The following is an 11,504-nucleotide window of genomic DNA, read 5'->3' as shown; positions in this document are numbered from 1 at the left end:
ATTTATTAAGCTGTGATGATTTGCAGATTAATTGATTAATTGATTGAAAACATGGCAACAATTTTGTCATCTTTTAAGTAAAATTTCCAAACATTGTTTCACTTCCAGCTTCTCAAATGTGATGATTTGCTGTTTTTCTTTGTCGTATATGACGGTAAATAAAAATTTGGACAAAACAAGCATTTAATTGACTCAACGATTAAATGACTGAGAAAATAATCAGCAGAAAGACAATTAATTGATGATGAAAATAATTAGTTAGTTGCAGCCCCAGAAATTTACTTTGTTTTAGTTGTTTTAGTTGTTCTTTTTTATGCATTTTGTCACATTACTTCTTTACTGTGTTTTTATTTGTGTGTTTCTTTTCAAGTAAGTTTATACTTACATTTTCATAATAAGTAATAACTTTTATATTTGCATGAGTTTACAGTTTCATTGAGAACTGAAGTGACGGAGGGATGTGAGCAGTCTGAAGATGAAATCAGCTGATTGTAAAAACAGCCGCCACACACACACACACACACACACACACACACACACACACACACACACTAATAGCTTCCATATGACGTCTCTGCAGCTGGACAAAAATAAAATCCACATGGAGGGGAGACCGACAGACCGACAGACAGAGAGAGCTGTTTGAGGTCGGTTAATGCCTGCAGCTCATTGGCTGAATCATAGCGCTTCCTGACAGCTGATTGGCTGATAAGAAGGACTCAAAACATCAGTTTCAATATGAATCTGAAACATCGGGGCCACAGTAACACGCAGAGTATTGACTTTTTCTTTCACTCTGTGTTGTCTGTGAGAGTCAGGACTCTTATTTTGGTGAACTCCACTAAACTTCTGCTGAAAATGATTGTTGTGTTAGTCAAAATGAGCTTTTTTAACTAATTGCCTGAAACATGATTCTTTATCATCAATCAACACAAAAATACATGACTGAGTGGGATTCACCATATATGTACAACTAGGCTGCACACACACACCAATTAGGTCCAACAAGCTCCCTAAATTAAAAGGACAGACTCTGTGGTTCCTTCATGAACTCCACAACGACGCATTTAAGTGTTTTCTGTGTGACGCCCCGATCAGCAGGACCACATCATCTGCTGGAAAATAAATACACTTTTACGACCTAACAACACTGTGGTTTTAGGGTTGAAAGAACATTTCATCTGCAGAAGGACGGGTTCAACAATTTTTCAAGTGTGTCTTAAAACAACAGTCAAGAGCCCAAATGAAACGCTGTCCGAGGAAACACAAAGAGGGAATTTGATGCTAAAAAGACTGTAAATGTGTCAGATATCCACTTGATATGACTAACTCAGACTGCTGAAGCTGAATAGAAGCTTCACAGAGACTTTTAAATGACTGTGTGGACACACTGTGGATTTTATCCTCCATCACTTCCATTGAAAGCACATTTGAAGGATCTTTTAATATCCAGTATGAACAGGAGGAATGATTACAGCGAGGAAAACCTCTTTCATAATTAAAAATTGTGAACATCCCCTTTAATATTCTCCTAAAAAGACGTCAGAAAATATCAAGCATCTATACAGGAAATAGTCTTAAGTTGAGGTTTTCTATTTATTTACACTACTTTTATTATGGAACGCACAATCAGAGGTGGTACTACAGTACTTGTACTGTACCTGTTGTTACATGTACTTACAGGAGTAAATTATACTTGTTGGAGTAGTTTTAAACGCATAATATGTCATTTCAGCCGCTAGGGGTCTCTCAATCAAAACAATAACAAAAGACGAAGTGTGATGATGTTGTGAAGTAGCAAGGGATCATGGGAGTTGTTGTCTTCATTGTTAAACAACCAGCTTCTCCAGGTTAGGATTACTCCAGTGTTCATCGTTCCAGATGTTTTTACCGGGAGCCGAATTATCCGCAGAGGTCTCGTCCTCTCCAGAGCAAACATACACGCGGATTAAACCTGGTAAAAACACTCAATAAAAGAGTTTCACTTAAAAAAAATCAATGTTTCTCTGATGCTGTTCAGCAGAAAGAGGACGTCCAGTAGGGGCTGTTGCTGAGCTGCTGCTAATGATGCTATGCTTGTTTCTCTGATAACTTAAGATCCAGACGTCCGATGACTAAAATCCTTCTTCTGGCTAAAAGATACAGTTAAAAAATGACTTAGATATAAAAAGTTTATCATAAAAATGTGGCTTAAAACTGAATAAAAATCAATTTATGACGGGCAACCACAATGCCGATCTTGCGTGTATACCATGGATGTATAAAGAGAACTGGATACAGCGTCGGAGGCGGGGCCCCGTTCATTCCTATGAAAGTTGCTCAGTGGCACACAAAGCCAAAAAAGTCCGACTCCTGGGTATAAAATTACCCGGATCTTCCGGGATCATTGGGCCCATAGAGCATGAGCACTAGTGACTTTCGCTGGCCGAGTCGGCTACTTCTGGTTTAGCCCTCCGGCTAACTTGAATGGGGATAAAACAATTCAATCGTGCGGCTCTTCTAGACTTTCGAAATGTGATCGGACCAAACGGATCAAATACTGATAGTGAGACGAGTCATTTCACGGGGGTTGTGATGCTGATTTACGGACGTCTCTTTCACAATGTAAGTCTATGGGAAAAAAGTCTTTTTGGGCCCAATAGTGTCACATGGCGTATAGTCTTTGGTAGAGGAGGTATGACGCCATTGACAGGCGACCAAATGAAACGGTTACATTTTAATGCAGAATAGTTACATATTAAAGCTTTAAAGCAGAACAGTTTTACTCTAATATTTACTCTACATCAGAGAGAAGGATTAATCATAATTTGGAAGCATGATGTGTGTATATATGGTATTAAAGTTATTACCGCTGTCTGCCGGTTATAACACACATGCTCCATGCATTTGCTGATTTATTTGGGCGTCTGTGGCTCAGTAGTTAGAGCAGGTTGTCCAGTAATCACAGGGTTGGCGGTTTGACCTCCACCTCTTCCTGTGTGCATGTCTAAATCACAAATGTCTCCCGATGGTCAGACCAGCACCTCGAATGGTAGCCTGCTGCCATCAGTGTGTGATTGAATGGATGAAAACACTGTAATAAGCTCTATAAATGCAACGATTTAACATTTTCCAAATCATGATGGAGGACACAACATGAATGATGGAGAATGTAATTCGAGTACAATTTTTGTTTACTCTCCACATAATAACCAGTTTTATCATAATTTGCTGCTGCGAGAATCATTTATATGCATATAAATTGCTGCACACACATATAAATATATATAGCTTGTAGATTTTTCTTATATGAATATGATTTCTGGGGATTCTGGGAGTTTTATCAGCTGCAGCTTCCTGTCTGACTCTGTTTGATATTCTGTTTCCTGCTGACGGTTTCTTTCTCCTCTCAGGCTGATTGATTATTCATGAAGGATTAGAAAGCTGACGGATCATCAAATCTGCAGCAGCAACAACAACAACATCTGCTTGTGGTGAAAGTTACTGATTATTCGTGGCACTGACACTTCAATGGTACCTTACTAAACAGTCAGGACCAGAACTTTCTGTTGGATCTTGGTGCTTCGTGAAAAAGATGTTTTAAATCAGTGCAGCAGAATCAGAAACAAACTGATCAATACATCTCTGCTCTGTAACTCTGTGACTCCTGTCAAACCCATTGACCCCTGACCTCAGAGAGAGCTGTCAATCTGATTGGTCGATGCAGCTATGTGGGGGTTATTTTATGTTTAAATGTGAGAGAGTTGACCTCAGAGTGGGAATATTTACTGCTTCAACAGGAAAACAGCTTCAGCACAGAATGTCAAATCATTTTAAAGTCCAACTGGAACTAAATGCAACGTTTTTGTCTCCTACAGCAACATATCTGCTGTGTTATCACTTCCTGTGTTCTCCTTCAGAAAAAAAAAACAAATCAAATGGTGAGAAATTTATATTTTAAAATTTTTTGGTTTCATGATGGCAGCCCTTATTTTTACATTATGTTGATTAATCAAACAGACTCCAGCTGTTGTCAGTCAAACGCAGACACCGACACGCCCTTTCAGCTGTTGCCAATCAAACACAGACACCGACACGCCCTTTCAGCTGTTGCCAATCAAACACAGACACCAACACGCCCCTTCAGCTGCTGTCAGTCAAACACAGACACCGACACGCCCTTTCAGCTGTTGCCAATCAAACACAGACACCGACACGCCCTTCCAGCTGTTGTCAATCAAACACAGACACCGACACGCCCTTCCAGCTGTTGTCAATCAAACAGAGACACCAACACACCCTTCCAGCTGTTGTCAATCAAACACAGACACCAACACGCCCTTCCAGCTATTGTCAATCAAACACAGACACCCACACATCCTTCCAGCTGTTGTCAATCAAACACAGACACCGATACACCCTTCAGCTGTTGTCAATAATAGAACACAGACACCAACACACCCCTTCCAGCTGCTGTCAATCAAACACAGACACCAACACGCCCTTCCAGCTATTGTCAATCAAACACAGACACCCACACATCCTTCCAGCTGTTGTCAATCAAACACAGACACCGATACACCCCTCAGCTGTTGTCAATAATAGAACACAGACACCAACACACCCTTCCAGCTGTTGTCAATCAAACACAGACACCAACACGCCCTTCCAGCTATTGTCAATCAAACACAGACACCCACACATCCTTCCAGCTGTTGTCAATCAAACACAGACACCGATACACCCTTCAGCTGTTGTCAATAATAGAACACAGACACCAACACACCCCTTCCAGCTGCTGTCAATCAAACACAGACACCAACACACCCCTTCCAGCTGCTGTCAATCAAACGCAGACACCTCCAGCAAGCTGTGACAAAAAGAAGCATTTCTGATATTTCAAGACCTTTTTTCTTCATTTTAATAATTCAAAACTAATAACAATATATTTTTAAAAAAACATGTTGACGTTATTTTTGACCTCAAAAGCGATGATTAAACGTGACTTCTATTGGACTTTAAAATAACATAATAAAAAGGTTTACTTTTTAAAAACACTAATAATATCAGAATAATAACTAATTAAACAAACAGAATAAACAGGATGTGGAGCTCTGAGGAGGCTTCCGTTCTATATTATATACTGTGTGTGTGTGTGTGTGTGTGTGTGTGTGTGTGTGTGTGTGTGTGTTGTGCACAGATGTGAACATGATGGGAGAGGTCATGGGAAAACATCAACAGGCTGATGTAAAGCAGATGGTGTGTGTGCATTTGGTCTATTTATAAAAGTCTATTAATAACAGTGTCGGCCATCAGACTGACAGTTTACGCCGGCAGTCACAGATTTTTATTCTTCATTCTTCAGTTTGTGCAGCTTCACTGTTGTTAACACTACATTACCCAGAATCACTCCAATAATCCAAAATACAAATCTGTTTTAATGGATCTGCTGGAGTTCAGACAAACTGTTTCTCTGTCACAAAAATGTGACGCTCAGTAAATGTTAGCAGGTGTTGATATCGTAGGTTGTTAGGTCAGTAGTTTGGTAGATGATGCTGTCAGTCACATGGTCAGTAGATAGGAAGGTAGACAGACTTCTTCAATATATACAGTATTCATACATCCATACAAAGGCATCTCAGCAGGTAGGTAATTAAGTGAGTTGGCTGATTGGTGGGAAGGTCGTCAGTTGACCAGTTGGTAGGTCAACTGGTCGCCATTAGGGATGCAAATTTTAAACAATTTCAGCCACATTAACAATCACTAGTCGACTAATTGTTAATAATTTATGAGATGTAGTGGACATCTCCGTTATTCTGATGAGACCATTGTGAAGTGGAAGCAGCTGCTGGTTCCTGGGGTGTTTTTCCTCTTTCTAGATAATTGATTTGATTTATTGATTGGGACAGTGTGCAGTTTTTAAACATTAAAGATGCACTGCACCGGAGTTAGCTCAAAGCTAATTTGCATCCGCAGTCCCCCACAATCAAAACATACAACAGCACAACAATAAACAGTACAAAGCAAAAAACACACAGAACACACCATACAAAATACAAAATACAAAGCTACACACATCACATACACCCACAAAACTCTGTATTCACATTTCAAAAACAATCTCCTCAATGTTACTGAACATAGAAACTCAGGACTTTCCTGGATGATGTAACTATCCTACAGGTTTATATTCTGACCACCAGTTAACGTTATTTCAACTTTGTTTCTGAGAATTAACATTTTGTCTGTAATTTTGGTGGACAGCTTAGAATACTACAATACCCATGAGCCTCAGCTGCTGTTGCTGTTGAGAAGAAGCCAGTCGGAGGTGAGAATCAGAGTCGGAAATGAATTCAAAATGTTTCGTTGTTGAAGTTGTAAACAAAACGCGGCGCCATTGTTTCCCAAAAAATAAAACTGAACAGACTCACGCTGCAGATTGTAAAATCAATTTTCTCTACATCGTAATGTTTAGCTTTCGCCTCCCATTGGAGGCACACAGGCTCGGTGATTGGCTGTTTCTTGCCGCAATGCACCTTGGGAGTCATAGTTAACTTCTACCCCAAATTTTTTTGTCTCGTATCTTCAACTTTATATCAGATATATTGTAACACAATCTTTCATGCTGATCTAAGCCGTAGACGTGCTCAAACTGTGAGTAACATTGTCTTTAGGACCAATCAATGGGATTTTTACTTCCTGAACTGGGTGCTTCCAAAATAGCTCCTTCCACTTCACAACTACAACAACAAGAATTCAGCAAACACCAAGTTACATGAATTATAAACTAAATATCACAAAATAACTACCTCGTTTTAAATTTCGGAGCTGCCGTCTGTCACTATTCCAGCTTCATCAGAGGATATAAATAACATCAGACTAGATGTGTTGGATGTATCTCACAATTCAAACAAATGTGACACGTTTCCTTCATCAAAAGTCTTGCATAAACAGTAAACAACCTGTATTTTATCAAATAAACATAAAAACTCTAACTCCAATCTCCCCAAAACAGTCTGACTGGTTTTATATAAAATAATACACCTGATCTACATGATGTAACTAACGTTAGTCCAGGAAATCTTTAAATATTTACTGCCACTGCTAAAATGCATTTATCCTCAGAGCAGGGGGAGTGCTACGTATACAGCTCATCACATTCTGTGTTGATTTTATTGAAGCATGTATAATTAGAGTCCTAACGCTGCAGCTCCAGCGCTGCTCTCCGCTGTCTGACACTCAGCTCCCGGCCTGCATTAACGGAGCAGCTGCTTCTGTTACTGCAAATGTTGGAAGGTAAACTTGATAAGATTCATTACTGGATTTGAACTCAATAAAATGCTATTGAACAGCATCTTCTGGTCGATCTGCAGGTCAGCAGGCAGTCAGATCAGTTTGTCTTTGTCTCGGTACAGACGACATGCTGATAGTCTCGGGTTCCTGCAGGTTTTTAACCACAGAAACAGATTTTGGAGAGAATCCCAGATAATACAAAGATCTACTGTATACTGCCATTATTCAACCTTCAGAGACAACAAATCCTCTAAATTAAACAACCAGATTTGTGGTTTGATCGTGTGACTCCAGAACGGCACATAGCAGCGTTTTCTAATCTGGCGCCTCCATCAGCAGGACGACATCGTCTGTCTGCTTTCTATAAATGTTACACATCACTGTTAAAATCATTTTATAATGTGGTTAAGGCCTGGTTAGGTTTAGATAAAGATCATGGTTTGGTTTGTTAAGGTTAGAGACACATGTGGTGGGTTATAAAGTTATATTTCCTTAAAGTTAGGCCATCTTTGTCGTCATAGTTACAATAATAACCACGGGGGTTAAGGTTAGGGGACGATTATAGTGACGCTTTTTTAAAAAAAACTGTCCCGACTCGCGGTTGGAAACAGGAAACGGACAGCGGTCTCCTGTGGCAAAGTCCACTGTGGGGTTAAAGCCTCCATCCTCCTCTGAAGGGAAATCTGTCCACATATATACGTCATCTATGGCCGCCAGATGTCATCTGTCACTCAAACATAACTATATGTTGTGTCGTTTTTCTTGGGAGGGCAGTTTCCTCTGAGAAAGGTGGATTTTTTTTTCTGTTTTGATGTAGCTAGGCTAACAGTTTCACCCTGCTTTCAGTCTTTTTTTTTTGCTAATAATTGTGTTCAGATATGCTGAACACGTTCCTGAACCATTCGGCTCTGGAGGAGACAGAGAACAGGAGGATTTATCTAAATGTTGGACTGTTCCTTTAACAGACTCAGCCTGCTGCATCACTGTCACCTACACAGCTCTCTCTCTCTCTCACACACACACACACACCTTCCTGCATCACAGACTATAACACACACACACATACGTATGTTGCAGAAAGGCAACACATCAGAACCATCTGGTGCAGCAGAGAGAGGTTCTACTAGAGCAGAACAGAACAGAACAGAGGCTTTATGTTGCATTTACAGGATCTCTGCATTACAGGAAAAATGTTCAATATGCAGCAAACCTTCACACACACACACACACACACACACACACACACACACACACACACACACACACACACACACAGTCAGTCCCTGCATGTCAAAACAACCGCTGCAGAATATAAATGTTCAATCACAACAAAGATCTTTAACACACGTCTTCATGCAGACTGAAGGTTCCTCACACAATTATCTCCAGGTGACGTTCTCATGTGGTGGAACAAAACCTCACTGACACACTCTACGTTGGGTTTTGGGTTGGGCGACTGGGGGGGGGGGAGTCCTTTAGATGGTATGAGGTTCTATATTTGGTGGTTCTAGTGGCCAGGGAGTGGGTTCTAGATGTCCTTAGAGAGGTTGGAGTTGTGTTAAATAGGTTCTACAGGTTCTTTGGGTGGTTCTAAAGGTCCTTTAGGAGGCTCTGTTGGCCACTGACGAGGTTCTGGTGGTGGTTCTAGTGTCTGGCTGATTATATTCTGATATCCTGCAAGAACAGGAGAACAGGAGTCTACAGATTACAGATGAGAAAGACGACAGCGTATCTGAACGTAAACAGACATGACAACAGTGAACGAGAAACATTCAGCTGATCGAATGCAGATTTCACCTTCAGTTTAACATGAGATTTAAGGGTTAACATGCAGAGATTCAGCTCACTGTGTGTGTGTTTGTGTGTGTGTGTGTGTGTGTGTGTGTGTGTGTGTGTGTGACAGAGATAGAGAGAGAGAGGGGGTGTGTCTGTCTGTCTGCATTTACAAGCCAACGCTGCACACAGAAAACACACATGAATTATCTAATTATGGACACCTCTCCACCCTCTTCATCCCTCCATCCTGCTGCTCATCCCCGTCAGCCTCCAATCAGCTGCTCCGCTCAAAATCAATGGATTAGGAGTCAATCGATAAAATCGCGCGCGCGCGCGCACACACAGAAGCACGCACACACACATACACACACAGTCTGGGCTCCTCTCTGTACAAAATCTGACTGATGTTTGTGGATTTGGTGTCAGTGATGATGGAGTAAAACAGATGGATATTGATCAGCTGACATCTGTCGGATCATTAATAGTCGCATATAATAAACCAAATGTGCCACGTGTCTGTAGCGTCGTTTATTCCAGTCTGCTGTTTTATTCTAATAGGAATCAGATCCGAACAGCAACAGCAGCAGCAGCAGAAACACATCTGGCAGACGCAGTATCATGCAGCCATACTAGCCTACATTCACTGCGGCGAGATGTCGGTCAGTGTGTGCGCGTGCACGAGAGCCTCGAGAGTGTGAGCGCGCATATGTCATTCCCAACCCCCCCCCCCCCCCCATCATCAGGATTAATATTATCATGATATGATTGTTATTATTTTTCTACATAAAACAAATTTTTAAAAAAACGAGAAGCGGCAATGTGATGATGCTGCAGCTGTGCGCGCGTGTGCATGTGTGCTCGTGCTCGTGCAGTGGTTATCAGCAGGTATACAGCCTGTGTGTATATGTGTGTGTTTGTGTGTGCAGGTGCATGTTTCATTAGATAGAGAGGCTCACCTCTGGTCAGGCTGCTTCTGTCCATGTACATCGCGCAGCAAAACACAAATCCGGTCATTAAAGAAAATGTTGGTGCGGGGAGAGAGCGGCTCTCCCGGTCCACAGCACGGAGAAGAAACCGGGTCAGCTCCACACACACGCACGCACGCACACACACACACACTCACACACACACACACCGGCCCGGAACGGTTCGGACCCGCAGACGCACGCTGACAGACAGACAGACTGACGGTCCCGACCCGCAGACCGACCGACAGGCTGCTGCTGCTGCTGCTTCAGGAGGAATAAGTAGGTTAGATCCGCTCGGTTTGGTTCAGAGGGCTGCCCGGTGTGTGAGCGGCGGGCGGCGGTATAGAGAGAGAGAGAGAGAGAGAGGGAGAGAGAGAGAGAGAGAGAGAGAGAGAGAGAGAGAGAGAGAGAGGGGGGTGTGTCTCCTCTCTCTCCTCCTCCATTTTGGTTTCCTTGACAACAAATTAAGAAAAAAAAGGAGGCAGACGTGTGTAAATACGATCTGACTGACAAACAGAGAAAATCAATCGATCACATTATCTGATACGGTCACATATGCTGCAGCCTAAATACAGTCCAGACACATGTGTAGTTATAATACATTTACTAAAATTACCAATACAGCGATGTAAAAATACTCCATTACATTATAAGTAAAAGTCCTGCATAAAAAAATCCTGCTACAGTAAAAGTACATAAGTATTATGAGCTTGATGTAGTTAAAGTATTGCAGTAAAAGTACATAAGTATTATGAGCTTGATGTAGTTAAAGTATTGCAGTAAAAGTACATAAGTATTATGAACTTGATGTAGTTAAAGTATTGCAGTAAAAGTACATAAGTATTATGAGCTTGATGTAGTTAAAGTATTGCAGTAAAAGTACATAAGTATTATGAACTTGATGTAGTTAAAGTATTGCAGTAAAAGTACATAAGTATTATGAGCTTCATGTAGTTAAAGTATTGCAGTAAAAGTACATAAGTATTATGAGCTTGATGTAGTTAAAGTATTGCAGTAAAAGTACATAAGTATTATGAGCTTGATGTAGTTAAAGTATTGCAGTAAAAGTAGTGGTTTGGTCCCTCTGACTGATATATTATTATATATGACATCATTAGATTATTAATAGTGAAGCATCAGTGTTAGAGCAGCATGTTACTGTTGTAGCTGCTGGAGGTGGAGCTAATTTACACTACTTTATATACAGTTAGCTAGTTTAGTCCAGTGGTTCCCAACCTAGGGGTCGGGCCCCTCCAAAGGGTCAGCAGATAAATCTGAGGGGTGGTGAGATGATTAATGGGAGAGGAAAGAAGAAAAAACAAAGTTCTGATACACAAATGTGTTTTCAGTTTTTGGACTTTTTCTCTAATCTTTGATTTTTGCTGAAATATTGGATCATCTGAACATTTATTGAAATGAAAGCATGTGAGAAGTTTAGAGGGAAAAATCACTGTTTGGTGGAGCTGTTAACAACTCATAGACATGTGA

At 40.9% G+C, this 11,504-nt stretch overlaps 1 protein-coding gene across 2 annotated transcripts in view; it reads right to left on the bottom strand.

The window, feature by feature from the left end:
- Positions 1–11,504, bottom strand: part of fgd1 (FYVE, RhoGEF and PH domain containing 1) — a 42,548-nt gene that overhangs the window by 16,756 nt on the left and 14,288 nt on the right. Inside the window, exon 1 of one of the 2 annotated variants that reach the window (XM_042409877.1) lies at positions 10,005–10,318. The exons of the other annotated variant lie outside the window; for it this stretch is intronic. Within the exon in view, the coding sequence (XP_042265811.1) occupies positions 10,005–10,062 (58 nt within the window). The 5' untranslated portion in view covers positions 10,063–10,318. Of the gene's footprint in view, positions 1–10,004; positions 10,319–11,504 lie in introns of those variants that run through there. 2 annotated transcript variants of the gene reach the window in all.

Source organism: Thunnus maccoyii, chromosome 4 (genome assembly GCF_910596095.1).
Source record: "Thunnus maccoyii chromosome 4, fThuMac1.1, whole genome shotgun sequence".
Classification (NCBI taxonomy): domain Eukaryota; kingdom Metazoa; phylum Chordata; class Actinopteri; order Scombriformes; family Scombridae; genus Thunnus; species Thunnus maccoyii.
This window is presented reverse-complemented; position numbering and strand designations above follow the sequence as displayed.